General features: G+C 42.4%; 2 protein-coding genes and 1 long non-coding RNA gene across 12 annotated transcripts in view; 2 read left to right on the forward strand and 1 right to left on the reverse strand.

Annotated features, from left to right (window-relative positions):
* The first annotated feature begins 12 nt into the window (after nucleotides 1-12).
* On the forward strand, nucleotides 13-13,397 carry NDUFV2 (NADH:ubiquinone oxidoreductase core subunit V2). Of its 2 annotated transcripts, none has more exons than XM_075142068.1 (8): nucleotides 13-185; nucleotides 2,227-2,292; nucleotides 6,843-6,905; nucleotides 6,991-7,107; nucleotides 8,731-8,899; nucleotides 11,263-11,372; nucleotides 12,253-12,329; nucleotides 13,242-13,397. In XM_075142068.1, exons 1-8 carry the CDS (start codon nucleotides 42-44, stop codon nucleotides 13,333-13,335), a joined length of 840 nt encoding a protein of 279 aa, XP_074998169.1. In that variant the 5' UTR covers nucleotides 13-41; the 3' UTR covers nucleotides 13,336-13,397. The 2 variants fall into 2 exon arrangements, with proteins under 2 accessions (XP_074998169.1, XP_074998168.1); XM_075142067.1 differs by lacking the exon at nucleotides 13-185 and adding an exon at nucleotides 1,678-1,767.
* On the reverse strand, nucleotides 3,644-19,914 carry LOC142078864 (uncharacterized). 5 transcript variants are annotated; one of them, XR_012672372.1, is made up of 5 exons: nucleotides 19,461-19,914; nucleotides 11,834-11,967; nucleotides 6,818-6,891; nucleotides 6,219-6,276; nucleotides 3,644-4,900 (listed from the first exon to the last, which is right to left on the reverse strand). It is a non-coding gene; the product is annotated as an uncharacterized LOC142078864 (long non-coding RNA). The 5 variants fall into 5 exon arrangements; XR_012672374.1 differs by having other exon boundaries at nucleotides 11,889-11,967; nucleotides 19,461-19,913; XR_012672373.1 differs by lacking the exon at nucleotides 6,818-6,891 and having other exon boundaries at nucleotides 19,461-19,909.
* A 99-nt stretch (nucleotides 19,915-20,013) lies between these two features.
* The window catches only part of ANKRD12 (ankyrin repeat domain 12), a 72,116-nt gene continuing 70,036 nt past the window's right edge, over nucleotides 20,014-22,093 (forward strand). The window contains exon 1 of one of the 5 annotated variants that reach the window (XR_012672369.1): nucleotides 20,014-20,550. The gene's annotated coding sequence lies outside the window, so the exon portion shown is untranslated. The remainder of the gene's footprint in view (nucleotides 20,551-22,093) is intronic. The other 4 variants (XM_075142063.1, XM_075142066.1, XM_075142065.1 and 1 more) reach the window with 4 other exon arrangements.

Genomic DNA, 22,093 nt, shown 5'->3' on the forward strand with positions numbered 1-22,093 from the left:
CGGCTCGCGGGCGCGCGCGCGCAGCCGGGCGTCGCCGGCGCATGCGCGGGGCGGGTCTCCTTGCCGCTGCGCGGAGGGCGAGCGTAGGCCTCAAGGAGAGGGACGGGGGGGCGGCCAGGGTCGCCGCTTCTGCCGCCGGCGCCATGTTCCTGTGCGCTCCCCTGCGGGCCGCGGCCGCACGCTCGGTAAGGGGGAGGCAGCTACGGCGACACGTCTGTCCCCCGCCGGCCGGGGCAGGGCGCCCGCGCGGCTGGAGGAGGCCGCGGGAGAGGAGAGAGGCCGCGGCGTGGAGGGGGGTGGGAGGTCGGTGCTGCCCTCGCAGTGGGTGGGTGGGCGGCCGGCCGGCCGGGGCCTGCGGCGGGGCACGGCCTCGGGGAAGAAAGGCCCGGCGCAGCCGGCGGAAGGGCGTCGCTACCGGCCGTCTCCCTCGTCCTCGGGGCCCCGGGGCTTGCTGGAGTTACCTGGCTGGCTCTAGAGTTGCAGTGCCTGCATCGAGTGAAAAAGGCTCCAGCAGTAACTGCTTGGTGCTTATTGTAGGTTATTGGGAAGCTTCCTAAGTGGAAATAAAATTTCCGACTGGCCTGTGTACGTAAGGCTAACCATTGGAAGGAGCCTCTTAGTTTGTTTTTCAGTCCTGAGTGAACTCTTCACACCACTTGAAATCCTTTAAGCCAGTGCAAAAAACGGGTGCTCATGCTATCTCTTCTTCAGGTCTGGAATTTACAGGTCTGGTTCTTGAAAACAGAACAATATATTTGGATAGAATAAAGGGTTTTCATCTGAAGCGCTTCCTTTTGAAGGAACACTGCATGTGTGTTATATTTACTTAGCATTTAGTGTGGTTTATATCAGAGCATCACATCCTCATTTATATGCTCCTTTCAACATTGTCTGCAGAATTTCGGTTGTATTTGCATGCTCTAAACTGTAAGACTTTTGCTTGAATTTTATATGCTGTCTGGCTCACTGAGAGGACTCAAGTTAGCATGCCAGTGCAGTTCATTTGATGTGTTTCGTGTCAGTTCACAAAGACAGTAGACCGAGAGTCTCCTGGAAAAGGTGGCACTCAGGAACGATCTGCAGTCCATAGAGTTATCTGTGTGTCCCAGAGTTCATTTTGGCCTCTGACACAGAATGGCAGATGAATTGCTTTCCTGGCTGCTGCTTTCAGATGAGCCCGAAGTGGAGAGCAAAGAGGAAATGGATGCATACAGCATAATACACATAACTGCATAGTAAATCCAGTGCTTCCTGGAAGGACTGATCATATGACAGGGAGAGATTGCAGCCGTTGTGTGAAACTACATTGCAGGTGAAACTACGTGATCTGCTGCTGAAAAGATTGACCTGATCAGGTTGCTCTTACAGAAGAGCAGGTAATGTAGTTCCTTGGTACTTAGGCTTGGATTTCAGATCTGACCCTGTGACTGTATTTTTGCTAGTTTGATGCTGATCCCACAAATTTTATACAGTAACAGAAATAAGTAGTTAAGGAGGGTTGTGGGTGGGTTTTTTTTGTTAATATGCTATACTTTAAGAAATCTCAAAAGTGATCTAGAATTCAATATAAAAATTAATATAAAATTAACATTAAATTAAATTAGTTATAAAATGATTACTTATGACAAGGTAATATTATCAAATGATATTAGTAATACTGGCCAGAATCTAGAAATCCTGATCTGTTTTGGCATGACGGATCCAGACAGAGAGTACAGAGAGCTGAACAGAACTTGCATATGGGTCTGTGTTCTGTTGATATTTCAGGTTTGTGTTTACATTTGTCCTCTTATGCCTGATCTCACTGTTCAGTTAGATAAACGTTGAAGAAGCATGTAAATGCTTATTATAGAAGAACCTCAGTTGTAATGGTAGTTTCTGCAAACTTTAAATTTAAAGCACATATATAAAGTCACAAACTGGAAAATTCTTCATGAAAAGTTTGTTGAGAATTTGTATTCAAGGCACTTAAATTAAGCTGTGGCAGAGTATTATCTGTTTGACGTTAAATCCTTCAACTTCTACATTGTCTGAAATGGTCAAGGGGAGTTAAGAGATTTGCTCTCCTAATAGTACAGGCTCTTCTTGAATTAATATAAATTATTAGTGATGACAGTGGAATTAATGGCTTACAATTAGAATAGAAATCAAGCTGGTTCTGAAAGCAGCCACTAGCAGTATGTGAATTATTAAATATTAATACTATCTACTTTATTTCTTCTGTAGATAAGACAAATCCGATGCTTACATAGAACAGCAGTGTGCAATGCCAGTGGAGGAGCCTTATTTGTGGTAAGTAATTTTCTACCTTACTGTAAGGGGGATGTGTAAGAAGAGTTTGGCATATGCTTTTTTAACTGCCTAAAAGCTTCTGATGGGCAGAACTTTGCTATAGAAGCCTGCTGGCATTTACAAAGAAGCATTTTTTCAGTAGAGCTTTTTATTAGAGTGGTGATGGAGTAGCAAAAGGTTTTATTTTAGTTCTTGGCCTGCCTTTCTTTATATAGTGAAAACTCTTATTAATAGTAATGGTGATATTAGCAGCGTTTGTGTGTGATTGCAGATGATATCAGCAGCATTTGTCCGTGATGGCAGATGAGACTTTGCTTAAACTTTATTTCATTATAAAACAGTTCTTGTTTCCTTTTTTTTATTGGAGTTAATTGAGTTTGTAATTGAAGCTCATCAAACTTTTTGCAGGCTCAATTTCTTGATTTCTGAAATTTGCTGCAGAATTACCCTTAGGTCCAGGTCTAGCCCTGTCTACCAGGAGTTGAAAAGTGCAGTTCTTGTTCATACTATGTGTGATATAGCATGTTGCATAATGACTCATAATTGAGGCCATTAGGCATTATCATAATATGTATAATTAGTAATAGTGATTGCAAAAAAGAAAAAGCCCTCAAATTTAAATGTGTAAAGCAGATATGTTGTCTGTTTACCTCTAAAGAGAACCTGAAGCATCTCTGAGAGGTGTATTCTATCCCATTCTGCTCCATTCAGAGCTTTATCTAGTCTGCAGTCTAACAGCTGAATAATCTGGCATTTTTCCAACATTTGGTAGAAATCAGCACTTTACTAGAGAATTGACCACTTTGTTGAAAGCAGGTGCTCAGCATTTTTGGACTGATTTCTGTTGTTGTTGTTGCCTTTCTGCAGCTGTCTCCACAGCTTTTCTCATAAGATCAAGCTAATGGGATTACAGTACATGCTTTGTATACTTTTCCAGAAACCTGAGCAGGCATTGATGATTTACGGAGTGAGAGCTGTATTCAAGGAGTAGAGGAAACAGTGTAGGCTGACAACTTAGGAAACTTTGAGTGTAGTTTGAGGTTGGTGAAGACAGTCAGAAAGTGTCTTTGGCACCCTAATGGATGTTGGTGCCTGGCATATGAAGCTAGATCGTTTTATAACTTCTCCAGGCATTTTTCAAGATTTATGTAACTGTTTAAATTATTTGATGGAGGGAGGAGCCTGAAAATAAAGAAAGGGAAGTAGAAAAGTAAAGTTGTGTGTTTTAGTTAGCTACTTATGATTTGCAGCTGTTTATTTAATAGCATCATTGACTTTGTTTTTATTCTGCAACAGAACTTTTGCTAGAAGAGCATAGGAAATTGTTTTTGTGGGGGTTTGTGTGTGTGTGTTTGGTTTTTGTTGTTTGGTTTGGTTTTTTTTTTTAATAGGGTAATATTTGTTCTTCCATGAAGTAAAAGGCTATGGGAAGAAGACAGTTTGATGTCACCGTGTGTGTGTAATTGTTTGACCTAACTACAACTAAAAACCTTCAGAGCAAATTTCAGATGTTATTTAACACAGCAAATTTCAAGGGAAACTTGTCCTGCTAACTTGAGCTGAAGGCATTATTTTAATCAACACTAGGTGTTTGTATACAATCAGAAAATGGGACTTTTTTCCCCCCCAGATTTCTCTAGAGAAAAAAACCCAACATTAAAAAAAGTCTTAGTTTTCTGGAATATTACAAGCAGATGAAGGTCAAAGGTTGTTAAAAACTGCTTGTGGAACAATAGTGGGCTTACCTGGGAGTAACTCTAACCTGTTGAGCTGCTCCAAATCTATCATATTTCTGATGGCTAGGGAAGGCCTGATTTCAAAGACACTTTTATTTACAATAGTTACCTTTTTTTCTTAAACATGCCTTCTGCGTCTTTGACTTTTACCTGTCTTTAGCCTCCTTAACAGCTAAAACTTCACTCTTCTAGTTTGTGGTTTTCAACACATAGACTGAGTTTCCTTAACACATCAGTTGCCCTGATGTGGGCTTTGTCATAGGGCTGCACGGGGGTTCAGAACAGAAGGTCAGATAATTGCTGTATTATAGTTTTAGTTGCTTGTGGAGATTGTCAGTGAAATACTTGGGTCTGAGAGCACTTCCACCATTCTTAATTTAGGAGAGTTTTATATCTTGAGTTCTGCTGGAATAGTCAATGTAGGGTACTTTCCCCTAGTAAGGGGAGGGGAAGTAATAAATTTCTTTTCATTGCTGATTTGATACGGACTCTTAACAGGTTGTTGCTCTAAACATCTTTTCCCTGACAGTTCTGTCATTTTGCTTTGCAGTGTTTTGGACTGGTGTTTACCAAGGGCATTGGTCAAGTTTCAGGCCAACTTTTTTGCAGTATGCATGAAAGCTAAATTATTCTAGTTATTCTGTTGTAATTCTTCAGCACTCTTTAATAATTCTCTGTGTCAAGAAAGATGATTAAATCACTGAAAAATAACAATAAAATGTCCCAGGTTGGTGTAGCAAAAAGAACGTGAGATGAACATTCAGCAGCCTTAGTAACTTCCATGGGAGAGTCCCATCATCTGTGGGGACAGTGTGGCTTGGGTAGGCCTTCACAGTGCAGTTGTTCACACTTTAAGTAGGTTAGGAGGAATGCTGCAATACAAATGTGATACAGTCAAGCTACGCATGGAATGAAAACGTATTGTGTAAGACTTCAGGAAATTGGGGAGCACGAGAAGGGAATCGGAAAAAATGTGTGGGTAGAGTTTGACCTTGCTTTTCAACAAATTGCTGTAGTTGGTACAGACATAATTGTTTGTACTTAGTTTGTGTATGGAGGAAGCCTTAATATATTGGTTTCTTTTATCATGGATTTGATCTGTGCAGCTAAGACATAGAACAGGTCTGTAAGGGAAAAAAATTAAAAGTATTTCCAATCAGTTTTTCCTCCATTAGCCTCTTTGGAATATTTTCATTGAAATTGGTAGAAAACCCTCACCAACACTACATATGAGGAGTCAAATCCTTTATCTGGAAGAGTCAATTTAAAATAGTGGCAATTGTGTTCCTAAAAGCAGTTTTATATTATCTGTTTTATATTATCTTGTAGACCACACAATAAGTAATAAATTCATACTTAATGAAATCAGTGTGTTCAAAGGGAATTGGTTATCTTTCTGTAATTCCTGTTATTAGGGGAAAGTCATCGTTGGTGAACAAGTAGATATTGACTGTACTTTTATATTTGACTTGGAACTGTGGTAGGGGTACACGTTCTCAAATTGATGGTGGCAGTAGTACTGTCTGCTCTCGGATATGGACAGGATAAGCAAAGGGAATCTCTCGCTAGACCAACAGATGTAATTGAAGTTAAGTATTTGGCCTTTTGATCTTTCCATATTAAAATTTCTAAAACGAGGAATAGCTATGGACCATACATATTTTAAGTTCTGCACTGATGACAATCTTTCAGTATGTAAATATCTTGCAGCGTTAAGATTTTTCATTAAAAAAACTGCAAAATCACCCCAGGTTACTTGAGAAAATGATCAAAGTGAAAGTCAGTGGAGTGGGCTTCTTTCTCCTAAATTTCTCCTAATACTTTTAAAGCTTTTGTTATTAGCTGGTTGTGGATTACTTTTAACATGAAGCCTCATGTATAGCTTGCATTCTTCCCCAGACTTTCCATTTAATTTGAAACTTTCTCAATTTGAAAACTCTGTAAAGTTTGGAATTAAACTTAGCTATGAATATTTCAAGGATACCATAAATGAGCTGCTTAGAGATAACTGAAAATTTTCTGCAGGAAGTTTTTCTGGTGGATAAGGATTTTCATCAGAACTAAGATTTTATTATAGGAAAATGTCACTTTCTTCAAGACTTCCAAATTTCTATTGGCTGAAAATAGAAGAACTAATTTAAATTTTATGTTTCCCTGGAAGACCACCTTAAAAATAGTCTGATAGAATACCTTATTTTGGAAATATAATTCAAAATTCTGCTTCTTCCACTCTGATTCAGAATTATATCTAAAATTAAAATGTTGAAATCATTACAAATCAAAATAATAGGTTAAAATGGGTTAATAATGTGTCTGTGAATGTGCAGACATTTTAGTTATATAGCAAGCTTCTTGATGAATTTTGAAGTTTTTATAGTTAATGTCTCGTGGGAAAATAAAAATTGGGCTGTTGGTTTAGTCCCTTGTTGTTTATTAAAGTATTAACCAGAGGACTCTTAGTCTACCTGTGATGAGTATGAATATAATTGCCAAACTGTATTAACAGTGTTAAAAAATGTATATTTTGGTAACAACACCATATTCCTCAAGAAATAATTTTTTGAATAGGAAATAACGGGTATAAGTCATTCTTTAAGAGTGATGAAATAATTACCAACATTTTTGATAACTTTCCCAGAGATATTTAATCATTTATGATTGAGTACTATGAAATTTTTATCTGGACTATATCGGTTTTATTCAAGCAACTCAACTGTAACTGTCTAATGAGAAGATATTTTACAACAGTAAATCTGTCCTGAATAATTTCCTAACAACCCTATTTTTACATGTTTTCTTTTTCTTTTCCTGAAGCACAGAGATAGTCCTGAAAATAATCCAGATACTCCATTTGAGTTCACACCTGAAAACCAAAAGGTATGCAGACAAAAAAGGTTACATACACAGACTTTGTCTTTAGATAAGTACTGATTTTTTTTTTCCCCTCTTTCCCTTTAAAAAGCGAATAGAAGCAATCATAAACAACTATCCAGGGGGACACAAGTCTGCAGCTGTCATGGCAGTACTAGATTTGGCCCAAAGACAGCATGGATGGTTGCCCATATCGGCTATGAACAAGGTATTTAGTACTTAATTATCTTTCAAGCATAATTTTACTGTTTTCTTTAAATATCTCACTAGCATATTAGCATTTATTTATCAAAGCATACATGTGGCACAGAATTGTGAGAATTCCCTATGAGACTACATTTTAAAAAATAAAAGGGAAAACTAACCCGGGGAACTCTGGGCTCTGTTGTTTACGTAACCCATTATGTTGCCCATTGCTAGAAACTACAAACAGAACAGAACAAAAATTACATGAGCCTTATTTAGATAGGCTCTTTTCCCAGAATCATCCTGGAAGTAGGAACAGAAGCTTGAAAAATTTTGTTCACTGCTGAATTTGAGGAAAGAAAAAAGGTAACAATGGTGGGGTTTTTCTCCTCTCAGGTTAGTGGCACTACACACATTGCCAGGATTGTACTTAATCTCTAGGCCTGTAAAGACTTCTGCAAAGCAGTGTTAGTGTAGTATGTGTCATGAGTGTTTTATAACACCTCACAGCAAGTGTCCGGAAGACTTACCAAATTATTTATTAAAATTGTTTCAAAATAAGCAAGCAACTACACTTCTCCAAAGTGATACGTTGCATGACAGTAATCAAATACCAAGAAATAAAAAATTCTGGTTTATATTCATATGAATAAATCTATCATTTTGTATTACAACCTGGCATATCATCAGTTTTAAAGTGGAAAGTGTTAAATTCAATCAAGATATGCTAAGCGAGGATTCTGAGCATTACAGGAGAAGTGCACATTTAGAAAAGGGCAACTTAGGTTTGCTCCTGTTTCTATAGTGTAGCATGAAGCCTCAAATTGCCATTAATACTGAATGGGAAAAGTATTTTTGTTTATTTACTCTTGACTTTTGGATTCATATTATATTTAAAACCATCTTAAGATTTTTAAGTGAACAGGTATTTTCTGTGGTTTGTTATTTGCCTGCTATAGAGACTGGAACATAAAACAGTTACAGTTTTGAAAACAGAGCCAGTTCTCAACTCGCGCCAGGGTTCCAGGTTAATGAGGTCAGGGATACTTACACCAGAACTGGCTCCATGGAGATTGTGCTTCACTCTCTATTTATTAGCTGTGACGCCAATCTGCAGATGTAGCAGTGGCGTTTCCAAGGCCAGCCCTAGTGTGTCACAGAACCTGAGACAGACCTGCTGTATATGAATTAGGTGAGCATGGTACCAGCCTGTGAGTGTTCCCTTACCAAAAGGCTTACGTGGGTTAGCGTGGGCAGAGGTGTACAAGTTCGTTCATTCATACAGCAGAAGAGCAGAAGTGGAGTATGAGCTGGAACTGACAATGAAAGCTGGAACCCAGCTGACTCCTCGCATCTATCTTGTGTATGATGCTAGATGCTGGAGGAGGGAACTGACTTGAGCTCCTTGCTATGCTAATCCATGGCTTAGTGGAGTTTGTGCTTGAGCAGGGTGACTCCAATCAGAGTAACTCAGGTGTCTTTTCTTGGTACTTGAATACAGCTGTGCTTTGATACCCATCCCCTCTCTCTTATTTATCTGTTACTGCAGACAGAGAACAGGTGACTTTATTGAAATGGTTTGTTAAATGCATTTACTGATGCCCTGTGAGAATTCAATATAGTGTCTGTTTTCCCCTTGTTACAGGTTGCTGAAATTTTAGAAATGCCTCCCATGAGAGTGTATGAAGTAGCAACCTTCTATACAATGTATAATCGCAAACCTGTTGGGAAATACCATATTCAGGTCTGCACTACCACACCTTGCATGCTGCGAGACTCTGATAGCATTTTAGAAGCCATTAAGAAGAAACTTGGTATGACATAAATTTGTAATATACTACTTGTAATTTTTTTTACCTTTGTTTAATGATACTGAAGTAAAATTTTTCATATGGTGGGAATAGAGTAATAGTTGAAAATACAGAGTGAAGTCATTGGAGAATAGGCACTAAATACTTCAAACTTCAGATTTGGCATTTATTATTTATTTTTGAAGATTTCAGTACAGTAGAGCAGAAAACACCATTGTCTGGAGTGCCATTTAGTGGTCTTAAAGTGGTTTTAAATGCAACTTGCCAGCAAATTCATTATTCTAATATGACCCTTGGACTGAGAAAGTAAGCCCTATCCCATATATAGGAGAGGACTCTGAATGCTACGGCACTTTTTTATACGCAAAATAAGATTTTTAAGGTATATGCTATATGAAAGTTGTTTGAGTTTTTTTTTTTTTTTACTTAAGTAAGATGATAGAATCATAGAATGGTTTGGGTTGGAAGAAACCTTAAAGATCATCTAGTTCCAACCCCTGCCATGGGCAGGGACATCTTTCACTAGACCAGGTTGCTCAAAGACCATCCAACCTGGCCTTGGAAGACTTCCAGGGAGGGGGCATCCACAACTTCTCCGGGCAACCTGTCCTAGTGTCTCACCACCCTCACAATGAAGAGTCTTCCTAATACCTAATCTAAATGTGTCTCTTTCAGAAGGTACTTTTTCAGGGTAATAGTTTAAAACCATTACCCCTCACCCTATCACTACACTCCCTGACAAAGCCCCTCCCCATCTTTCCTGTAGGCCCCCTTTAAGTATGTGTAGGCTGCTATAAGGTCTCCCTGGAGCCTTCTGTTCTCTAGGCTGAACAACCCCAACTCTCTCAGCCTGTCCTCATAGGGGACGTGTTCCAGCCCCCTGATCATCTTTGTGGCCCCCCTCTGGACCCATTCGAGCAGGTCCATGTCTGTCTTATGCTGGGGCCCCCAGAGCTACTGGATGCAGTACTTCAGGTGGGGTCTCACGAGACCGGAGTAGAGGGGAAGAATCACCTCCCTCAACCTGCTGGCCACGCTTCTTTTGATGCAGCACAGGATGTGATTGGCTTTCTGGGATGTGTGCGCACATTGCTGGCTTATATTCAGTTTTTCATCCACTAGTACCCCCAAGTCCTTCTCTGCAGGGCTGCTCTCAATCCACTCATTGCCCAGCCTGTATCCATGTTTGGGATTGCCCTGACCTTGCTCTTGGCCTTGTTGAACTTCATGAGGTTCGCACGGGCCCACCTTTCTAGCCTGTCCAGGTTCCTCTGGATGGCAAACATGATATTAATGTAACTTATGAATTCTCTGTGGAAAAAGTTGATTGAGAGTGCTGCATCATACGAGATGTAAGGAGAACCCATGGGTTTTGTGTGTGGGTTGGGTTTCCTCCCTGTTGGGTGGTTACGGGGAGAAGAGGCGATAAGGTCAGCAACTAACAACTCTTCCCCTTCTGTGAAGTCGCAAGCTGTGCTAACATTTCCTAAGAACCACTGTGATAAGAGCTGCAGAACAGCTGCTTATTATCTTGCATTTCATATATTTTGTTGTCTGGAAAAGGCGTATTTAGATGAAATTTGTCTTGGTTTGTTACTGCAAAGATAGCTTAATGTTCACTGAAACTCTTTGCTTGAGAAGTCAAAGCATTAGGGATGATTGTGTAGCTCTTACTGAGACACAGGCCTTACTTAGACTTTTACTATTTTTTCCCCCTTCTAATAACTATGGAGGAAAACTGCTTTTCAGCGTTCCTCCTTTCATGGAGTATGTTGTCGAGATCAGACTCTGAGGTGTTATTTTGGCTAACCTGCCCTCTGGGGAAGGTCTGTATCTATATCACTAGAACGATTATGTGTCGTGGAAGCTAAGTATGTGTACAGAGTTGTTCAGGAAATAAGCCTTTGTATATCAACTTGGAAGTTGTTAATGAATTTGTAGCTAACAATGTTAATGCTTGGATCATGGTTAATTTGGGAATTCAGTTCTCAGCACTGTGTATTAATGCATTTCGTATCAGCACATGAAAGCGATGTTTTCCCTATTTTTCCATTCTATTGTATTGATTACCAAAAATGTTGCTGAGTAGAGCTGTTCTGTTTCTTAGAACTGTCATTTCATGGTTATTTTTCAGTAAATCATACCTGTAAACCTGTCAATGTGTCTCAAAAATGTATCTGAAAACTGACTTCACAGTTTACTAGAATCTTTTGTTTAATGGAAACATTTATTTAAGAGGATTTAACTATGCAAATGTTTTTAAGGCCAAAATACAAGTAGTGAGAAGACTATGGAGTACTTAGACTCATGCTTCATTAATCTCATTCAGTAACCATTGCTGAACCTAGTATTCTTTATTGGTTTAGGTATAAAAGTTGGGGAAACAACACCTGATAAACTCTTCACGTTGATAGAAGTGGAATGTTTAGGTGCTTGTGTAAATGCACCGATGGTACAAATAAATGACAACTACTATGTAAGTATTACATTCCCTTTTAAAAGATTAAACTTCTTTGCTGGGTTACCTGTATTTTCACTCGTTTCAGATTCTGAAGTTTAGCTCAGTTACTTCAAATTCCTATAGGCAGGGACAACTTATAATCTAGAGCATCTGGAAGTTTCTTGAAGGAAGAAGCCTCTTCCTAGAACACTTCATCTGTATCACAGTGTATCCATGTATTTTTCCTTTCAGTTACTGTCTTGTTTTATACAAGTGGGGTGATGCATTTTTGTGATAGTGATTTGCCCGTAAATCTGGAATTTTTAAATAAGTATTTGATAAGCTTTTAAAAGCACTTCAAAGCAATCTGTTGGAAAGTATGGACCGGTTTAACATTATTTTTGAACTTTTAGACTTCTGAATTATGGCTCACTTGGATGCCATCAGACCAAAGGAATGAATGTACTGACTGAATCCAGCTTTTTAGAAGAACTTACTTTTAAAATATTTTATCTTGTTATCACAGTCTGATTAATTTTTTAAGAACCATACCACGATTTTGTCACAGCTCACACCATTTTGCGGTAGGTGCGATGGCACGCAGATCTAGCTTGCTAATATACCGAGGAAGCTGAAAACACAAACCCATGTTATAGATGACCCGCATCAACATTGTTCGTTTTAACATAATTTCTGCAACTATATGTAAAATAAAAATTTTAACATTAAAATGACAGTAGGCTTTTTAATTTTCCTAATTCTTTGAACCAGTATGTGTGTTAATGGACAGGATCAAAATTACCAGTGCTAGGATCACACCAAAGAGCCACTATCTGATGAATTTTGAATGTTGCAATTAGCATAATTGCTGACTTTTTTGGTTTTGTCAATGATCTGATCTTTTTTTTTTTAACAGGAAGATTTGACACCCAAAGATATTGAAGACATAATTGATGAGCTAAAGGCTGGCAAAGTTCCCAAGCCTGGCCCAAGGTATGATATACTTGCCTAATAATGGCCAACTACTTGAAGGCTGATCTTTAGAGAAACTAAATTCCTGTTCCAGTGAGTTGAGTTCACAACCTACAGCTAAAAAGCATTAATTAATTTACTGAACAGAATGGCATGCATTCAGTGCCTTTCTATATATGCAAAGCTAAAAAGAACTGGAAAGAACTAAGAGGAGAACTTTTCATGTTCTTAATGACTGACTAGAGGAGTGTAAAATGTGAAAATGTCAATTCTGATTTGGCTTAGTACCTAATAGGGGAATGATATCACCTGTTGGATTTTTTTGGCTAGATCATGTAAATCAACAAATGCCTGTTGGTTGGTTGTGGTGGTTTTTTTTTTATTTCTGACAAAAAAACACAGAAAGATCACAAGTTTGTGAAAGGGTTATTATTTATGAACTTATCTGTTATTTCCCATTGTTCTTTGTTAGCCCAACTACACAAATGTTTGTGTGAACGGAGGAATTAATTTGACTTGGGTGTGTTACCTACTCCTATTGTTTCTATAATGATTTTTTTGAATACAGGAACAATAAAACAGTTAGTTTCCAAACACAGGGAAGCAAAAATGACTGACACAATTGGATACTGCCTTTGGTATTACTGGGATCAACATCAATTTTGTCTGGCCAACCTTTAAATAAGTAAAAAAGAGAACTAGTGGTCCTATCTTGCATTTCAGTTATGAAACTATTTGTCACTACTTGAATTGGAATCCTTTTGATTTAAGAAGGGCATCACACATTTCTGAAGGATGAATAGGAAGAACGAAAGAAAAAAAGTGGCTTCAGCCTTAAGTCAGATTTATAACTGTCTTCTATCCAGTGATTAAACAGGATCTGAGGTTATAACAATACCAGCAATGAATAAAACTGCTGCTTTCGTTTTTCAGGAGTGGACGTTTTTCTTGTGAGCCAGCTGGTGGCCTTACTTCTCTGACTGAACCACCCAAAGGACCAGGTTTTGGAGTTCGAGCTGACCTCTAAGGATTTTTGTAATGTAAGATGAACTGTCTGAAAATAATAAAGTAACTTTAATATCAGTAAAATGATGTATGTTCTAGTACTTTTTTAAAAAATGAAGAAAGTAACAGCAATTAGAGTATCTAACTTACCATGGTTTTAACTACTGCACAGCATAATCATAATTCTAGATTATAAGAAAAGTGGTTCTGTAGACTGTAAAGTGACTCACTGGAAGAGTCCACTTACGATCACTGAGAGATGAAAGTTGCATCTTTTGATCTGTCACAGAAAATTCTTCGAACTTTTTCTAAGGTTCTTTGAAGAAGCAACAAAACTGACTAAATTACTGATCTGGCAAATGCTCAAGGAAACAAACTGAAAGGAGATTATCTGACAAAACTTCATTGCATGTTACTTTTAACTGCAATTTAAAAACAGAAAAAACACAAACAGGAAAGGTGATCCAAGCTGTGTTGTGTAAAAAATCTGGTAGGTTCAGTAAGAAGTGGTTCTTCTTGAGTCTAATTCTTTTTACTACCATTGCGTGGCCACGAAAAATGTGAAAACTATCTTATCACGGTTCCAAAAAAAAAACCCCAAATACCAGTGTAACTCTCCTAAAAGTATGAACAGCAACAAGAAACCACTTCCTGTACAAATTTATTCAATACAGCCAAGGTATGCAGTTGGGGGAAGACAGAATATACCAGAACAGTTTAATACATGGCTAAGTGTAATATATGAAACTAGTTATTTGATTCACAGATCCTTCTTTGACCTTACTGCTGTGTATCAGCTACTTTTAAGAACTCATCTGTGTGAAATGGAGGTATTTCTCCTGACATAAAAAAAGCTGAAGATAATTCTTTAAAAAATTGACTGCTTATTGATACATACGCTTTTAAAATCTGGCAAATACTTTATATATATATACACACATATATACATTTCAATGTAAATTAGGAAATGTGAGTATGTCCGTCACCTGAGACCATATTGTGTCTGCCTCTTCTAAAATCTGCTGTGGAACTTAGTTCTTACTACAATTAATGTGATAGATGGAGCTTAATTGCATTATTTATGTTTTATATTATATTTAGTTTGTTCTGATATTCTGATTAACAGTACTTCTGGAAACTATTATCCCTCTTCTGAGTCAATTTTTGTGTAATTTTTGTATCTACGGATTTCCCTGCATCATGATTATCTCACATAGTCTGTTCATGCCCCCCCGCCCTTTATTTCAGTAGGCTCTGAAGTGCCTTGATGTATTGTTAAACAACTGGTGTTACTGTTGGTAGTTCTGAGAGCAAAATAGGTATGTATATCATTTGTATGTAAAACTTGCTATCCCTTCTACATTACTAAATTTATAAGATGATGTAATTGAATTGCATACAAATGGAAAAGTAAATTTGATAAATAAATACAAGCCATGAGTGAGGCAGCCACCCAATAAACATGAAAAAAAATCTTGTGCATATGAGAAATCTTGTGCATATGAGAAATGGATTGAAATATTATCTGTAATTTAAAGTTGCTGAATGCTCTTCTGAAAGGTCACTCCAGTGTTTGTAATAGTCACACGCCTTGTAGCAGGCCAGGCATCTGGCGCTATGTGGCACTTTTCTAGAGACATGAAGTGAGACAGATAGCATATTACATTTTGATGCACAGACAGACTCCTTTTTATATACCAGTCTGTAACTAAGCTGTTTGTTCGACTATAACAACAAAGCTGTATTCCAGTTCATATAGGATTACCTTATTCTAACCCAGTATGAAAGCAAGCAACTATTTTTAAACTATACATTGAATATAAATAAGGATTTTGCATGCGTTATGGAACTATCATGTGCTACAATTATTCATGTTTTTGTATGTAACTCTGAAGCTGGTGGGGTCCCTCTGAAGCTAGAGGGACCTGGACAGGCTGGATCGATGGGCCGAGGCCAACTGTATGAGGTTCAAAAAGGCCAAGTGCCAGGTCCTGCACTTCGGCCACAACAACCCCAGGCAATGCTACAGGCTTGGGGAAGAGTGGCTGGAAAGCTGCCCGGAGGAAAAGGACCTGGGGGTGCTGATTGACAGCCGGCTGAACATGAGCCAGCAGTGTGCTCAGGTGGCCAAGAAGGCCAACGGCATCCTGGCCTGTATCAGAAATAGTGTGGCCAGCAGGAGCAGGGAGGTGATCGTGCCCCTGTACTCGGCACTGGTGAGGCCGCACCTCGAATACTGTGTTCAGTTTTGGGCCCCTCACTACAAGAAGGACATGGAGGTGCTGGAGCGTGTCCAGAGGAGGGCAACGAAGCTGGTGAAGGGCCTGGAGAACAAGCCTTATGAGGAGCGGCTGAGGGAACTGGGGTTGTTTAGTCTGGAGGAGGTTGAGGGGAGCCCTCATCGTGCTCTACAACTACCTGAAAGGAGGTTGTAGCGAGGTGGGTGTTGGTCTCTTCTGCCAAGTAACTAGCGATAGGACAAGAGGAAATGGCCTCAAGTTGCGCCAGGGGAGGTTTAGACTGGACATTAGGAGAAATTTCTTTACTGAAAGAGTGGTCAGGCCTTGGAACAGGCTGCCCAGGGAAGTGGTGGAGTCGCCATCCCTGGAGGTATTTAAAAGACGTGTAGATGAGGCCCTTAGGGACATGGTATAGAGGGCATGGTGGTGTTGGGTTGACGGTTGGACACGATGATCTTAGAGGTCTTTTCCAACCTGTATGATTCTATGATTGCGTAATTGTGTTGAAGGGGGAAACAGTTTTATTCCTGCCAAGTTTGAAATGTTCATGTGTACAAAAACAAAGCTCCAGGTGCCAGGCTCCTCCCATTGGTAAAGCTGGACAGGATAATTTGTTGCCTTGTCCCACTTTTCTCCCATATTCATTCCATCTGTACATGAAAATCTCGATGTCTGTCTCATGAGCAGAACATGGACCTCAACAGTTCCCCATTTGTTGGAGACTGTATTAGTAATGTTCCACAGACAAATATGTCAGTCATTTTGATGCAACATGTAACAGTCTGCCAATCACCTGACTACAAAAGGATAATTTACATTATCCTTATTGGGTGGTACCAATCTGATACACCACTGTTTAAAATTAAATTGAATATTGTCGGGCAGCTATAGGACTGTGAAATATTTGAAGAGAAATAAGCAAATAACCATTACTCTCCTCTCTCATCTACTTCATTCATCAATTATATGAGGCTTTATGGTCCTAGTTTCTATATCAAAAAAGTTCGGCAATCATTGTATTAAGATAAGTGGTTAAAGAAAAAAATTCATACCTTGCGTTATTTCAGGTTTTGTTGCAATTTGAACATTTCAAAGATCTCAACTAGAGACACAGATTCTGCAATTTGTAACATATAGTTGTTTACTATATACAAAATTATTTTCACAATGATAACTAATGCAGGACTGTGATGAGGATTAACAAGGTGATCATTACAGAAGAGTTCTAGCATAGTGTAAGAATTAATATGTCCAAGTTCTCTTTTCTTGAATAGCTGCAGATAATACCTTGTGCTTGCTTTTACTAGTAGTATTGAATATTTTAGGTAACAAATATTAACAGGATATAATTTCTCTTATTCTCAATCCTCAATAGCAGAGGGTTACTAATAGTAGTTCTGGGCAGCAGACACTGACTTGTCAAATAATTAAACACTTCTAATTCTGCAGTTTCAATCTACCAGTTAGTATCTTGGACTGTGCAAATACTGGGTGGCGAGTTAAATGAAAAATGAGTTAACTACAGCAACAGCCAATACATTCCTTAAACTGGTAATGCAGCAGTAACAGAACCAATTCTGTGTTTTCGGTGGTCGTTTGCCCCTCTCCTTGAATGAGCGGAAAAATGGAAGAATTCACATGCAATATTAATTCTCCAAATGTAACAGTGAAAGGAAAAAAAGAAAGCCCTTTAACTGGAGAGGGGAAAAAAAGACTACCTAGAGAAGATTTTAAGAAAAATAGGCAGAGTCTTGGGAAAGGAAATGAGATTTAGAACATGGAAGCAGAAGACACGCAAAGAATCCACTGGACTGAGAGTGGGTGGTGGTTGTTCTTTCCTTTGGTAAAGATGGAAGAAAGTTTGGAGTAATAGGAAACTCCACCAGATACCCAATGATGCATTCCAAGTTGGGTAATGGAAAGGATTTCTGTGACTTCCACACGCCGCTAGAAAAATGTTACGCGGAACCGTGTTTTGTCATGAAATAGGAAGCAGTAATGAAATTCAGTTCCATCTGCGCAGTATGTTAGCTGAGCTCACTGGCTGACCTGCCGGTTACCTACCCGAGGCTAGTGCATGTGCTTCCACCAGTGTGATGTTTTGCAAGTTCTTAGGATAAAGTTCTTCTTTTCAGATTTTTTTACTGCAGTCTGAGATTTTTCAGTCATTCAATTACTAGATTGAATTCAGCAATAACACAGTTCAACCAGATGCCGTGCACATTTGCCTTGATTAAGACCAGTAGTTCACACAGCTGATAACACAATAAGTTTCACTAGGGAGGGCAGATCAAGAGAAGTACCACAGCTACAAGGCATTTTGCAGCTGTGCTATGTAAACAGGAGGGGCTCCTGGAGACAAGGCAAAGAAACTCATCTAGGGATAGCAATTAACTGACTGATGCTTTTTGTTAGTCCAAACAGTAGTTCTTATAAAAGGCTTAAGGAACCCTATTTTTTAGTTACTGATAGATATTATTATCAAATCTTAACATCTGCTGCAGAAGGTGTTGCTCATGAGACTCCTTCCCTGTTACCTCAGCTGCTGGTTGTGAACACCTACCAACACACACTGACACCCTTGAACTGCACGCTACTGGTGCTGATGCACAAGGATGAGAATGCTGTATTACACCGCTGCGCTACACCTGTAGCCTGTAATTTTTTAGAAGGTGAATCATCAGTATCGTCCCAATATAGTGCTGTGAGAAGAAAAAATATTCTACCTTGGGAAATAGTTCTTACTCCACTTACGCTGGCAGTCTATAGCCTGTCTACTTTTCAATCTGCTTGCCACCTCAAGTGATGGCCTCTGTAATCAACCTGACATGAAAGAATATGAAGTGAACACAACTCCCTTTGTTACGTGGTCACAGGTGCTGCCATACCTGCTCCTGGTCAGCTGACGGTACTCAAGGTATGCCAACAGCATCAAATGAAAATAAAGGCAGTTGCTTTACAACACAAACGATCTGTACCAGCATTTGTACAGTAAGATTTTGAAAGCAGATGAGAGAAGTTTGCCTCAGCAATAAGATGTTGTGCACAGTGGGAGCATTTGAGATTTGTGATGCCACTCTCTATCCATGCTGGAACATGATGGAGATGAGAATACAGGGGAAGCCCACACAATTAAATGGCCTTAATCAAAGCTATCCTTTAATTCTCAAAAATTCACGTTTTCTGACTTGAATGGTAAATATTAAGGAACTCTTGCTTTCTACACAGTAACGGATGAAAGTAATCCAGTAGTAGGCTGAGCATGGCAATTAGGACTACATCAAATGGAAGGGCTTTGTTTAGCTGCCTTCTCAAAATATGACACCTGACAGCCCATCTATCTTTAGCATGTTCCAGAAGCAATCTGGAGAGTATTGAGAACCCACGAGTACAGAACCACAGTACAGAACCTTTAAGTCTTACCACATAATACTATTTTAATAAGCAGATACAAAACCTTTCACAAATGCAGATGAATAAGGTTTCAACCTTATTGCAAGGTTTTTAAGGTTGCAACCAGGACTAACGTCAGCCTACTTCTGTAACCCCTTTTGATGCATTTATATGAAGTCTGGCATAAGCAAGACACCCTAAAAAAACTGGGCGTTTTGTTTTGAAAACTGGAAGCGGGCCCCAGCGTCAAACGGCAGGCTGTGCCCGCCTGCGGGCCCAGGGGCCGCACACCCCCCCACAGGTCTTGCAGCTCTTTGCCTGCACCGCCGGGACGTGAAGCGCTGGGAGGAAGTAGCGAGCGGCTGCGTATGGGGACCCTGCCTGCGGATAACACCAGGCCCGGACACCGACCAGGCCACCAGGCGCGGTAGGCTCCTCCTCCCACAGCCTCTCTACGCGGCTGCCCCCAAGGCGAACGGCCTCCCTGGGCTCTCCGGCACCGCGCCACACGCACCTGCGACCAGGGGCTTCTCCCAACAGCTGCGGGCCCTTTAACTGCAGCCTGCCGCTACGCAGCGTTCCTCTCGGCCCGTGTGTGAGCGCCTACGCCAGGCAGTGAGGCGGCCCCTACCCGGCGGAGGCGGCGACCCCTCCTTGACCGCTGGTGCCCGTACCCGCCGCACCCGCCTCATTTGGATGCGCCGCCGCCACCGGGCTGCGCCACCGCGCACGCGCACTGCGCCGGTTGTTAAAACTCACTGCGCCATCGCCGCCGGAAAAGCCCTCCCCGGGGAGGGAACGGCCGCGGCGGCTGGAAGGGTGGGGGGTGGCGCTGGTGGCTCTAGGTCGGCTCCCGTCCCGGGGGGACTGGGAAGCTCTCGTTCCCTCGCCCCGTCCCCGTCCCGCTACCACGCGCGCCACAACCGGGCCGCCGCCATTTCCAGAAAGTTCCAGTGGCCGCGGCCAAGGAAAGAGCGGCCGCCCCGGCGCGTGCGCGCTGCTCCAGTCTTCCCGTCACCACCCTCTCCCCTCACCCCCCTACTCCGCCCCTGACACCCTGCGAGCCCGTTATTCCCCGTCGTCTGCGTGCGCGGCGGGACGAGGCGCTCCGCCCGCAGAGTAGCGAGGAGCCCGGCGGGGGAGGCGCGTCCGCGCCCGTCTCTCTCGGGCCGGGGAACGGAGCGGCGCGGTGACATTCCCGCCCCCCCCAACCGCCGCCCGAGCGGTGTAACGTTCGCGGCAGCGCCTGCCCGCCCGCGTCCCGTGCTCTGTGTGAGGGCCACGTGGGTGGGGCGCGGCCAATGGGAGCTCCGCGGAGCTCTACTCCAGCAGCGACGTTGGGGATAGGCGGGGGAGGGGAGCGGCAGCGCAGGCTGAGAGAGAGGGAGGGAGGGCGAGAGCGGACGGGGGAGGGGTGTTTTCAAACCCGACAGCCACAGCGGCCGGAGCCGGGCCGGAGCCTGAGCCCCTGGGCACCGCTGGCGGCGGCGGGCGGCACCCGCTCCCCTGTCGGATCCCCGCGGCCGCGCCGTCCACGGAAAGAGAAGGAGGGGAAAAGCGGCGGGAGGAGGAGGACGCGTCCCGCCGCCGGCTCCCGGGAGAAGGTAAGGACCAGAGCGCACCTCCCCACCCCTTCCCGCTGCGCGGCGGGGACCCCCGATCCCACTCGCCGCCGCGGTACCCGCGCCCGCGGGATGCCGCCCCCTCGTCTCTGAACGGTGGACAGCGGGGCGTCCGGGGAGCCCTCACCCGGTGCCCGCCTTGGGGGGTGTAACCGCTGCCCTGCCCTTCTGGGCAGCGGGCACCGCACCTCCCCCGCCCAGCCCGGCGGGGCGGCGGGCCTGTCCCCGCGCTGCCCTGCGCGGGGGGCACGGCGGCGGCAGGCAGCGGCTCTCCGCTGTCAGCCTGTCAGCGCCGCGGCGGGAGCCATGGCCGCCGCTGTCACCGTCTGGCGGCCGCGCCTCTCGCTCGCGGAGCCCAGCCCCTGCCCCGCCGTCCGGCGGGGGGCCCGCTTGCGGCCAGGGGGCGGCGGCGGCGGCGGGTGCAGGGGGCCGGGACGGCGGTTCCCGCGGGAGGCAGGGCCGGGGCTGTGGGGAGGGAGGCGGCGGGGGCTGCACGGGCGGCCGGGGCGCGGGTGCCGAGCGCGGCATGGCGGTGTACACATACACATGCACACACGCACATACACACACACACACACACGCATGCCCCGCCTCCGTTTCGGGAATTTCGGCAGCTCCCTGCAGCCTCGGGAGTTGCTTCGCCGATTTCGGCCGTGCCACCCCGCCGGGGTAGCCTGCCCTCGTCAAATGGAGACCTGGGGCGAGCGGGTGAGGCGTTTCTGGCTTCCGTTAAATGCTAAAGGGTGCCCGGTTGTTTTGCAGAAGAATGCGTTCAGCTGGCTGGTCTGTCAGTACAAGGCAGCCGCCGCTGAGGTGGAGCACAGTAACTCGCACAGCACAGGTGACACTAGGCAACAAAGGAAGGACGAGAAATGAGAGAATGCCAGGCTCAGTTGCACAGTTCTTCATACTAGTTCTAGCCTGACTCTTTAGGTACCACTGCTAATATTCTTCTTTTCTTTTTTTTTTTTTAATTTAAGGGCTGGGTAGCTGATAAGAAATGAAAGGATTTTTTTTTTTTAAATTTAAACTCCCAAATAAAACAAGTAGTTGGATATCAGTATTATCAGCTAGAGGTCTTGTGGAAATTGCCTGGACACTGTCACTGTGTTCTATGCCTTCTGCGGGCCATGTGATGCGGAGGAAAATCTGAATTATACCTCTGAATTACAAGATAATTTATGGGATAAAACAGTGCTTTAATGAAGACAAGTGAGTAAGTTGTGATGCTTGTAGGAACAAAAAGCTATCAGACAGATATAGAACAATCCAAATGGACTTATGTTCCAGGAAAGAAATGTTTAATTTTGGAATGCTAGGAAAGGGTGAGATCATCATGTCTATAAGAAATCATTAACTTTTATTAAAATAATTCACTGTTATTGATGTGTCATGATTTGGAGGTGGGGGTCACTTCTACTCTCTAGTTTTGAAGCAGCAAGGGTTTGGGTGTTTTTCTGTATGCAAGTTGACGGCAACTTGGTTGTCCTCACATCTTAGTTACTCTAGGTCCTCACATCTAGGT

This window comes from Calonectris borealis, chromosome 2, assembly GCF_964195595.1.
Source record: "Calonectris borealis chromosome 2, bCalBor7.hap1.2, whole genome shotgun sequence".
NCBI lineage: Eukaryota > Metazoa > Chordata > Aves > Procellariiformes > Procellariidae > Calonectris > Calonectris borealis.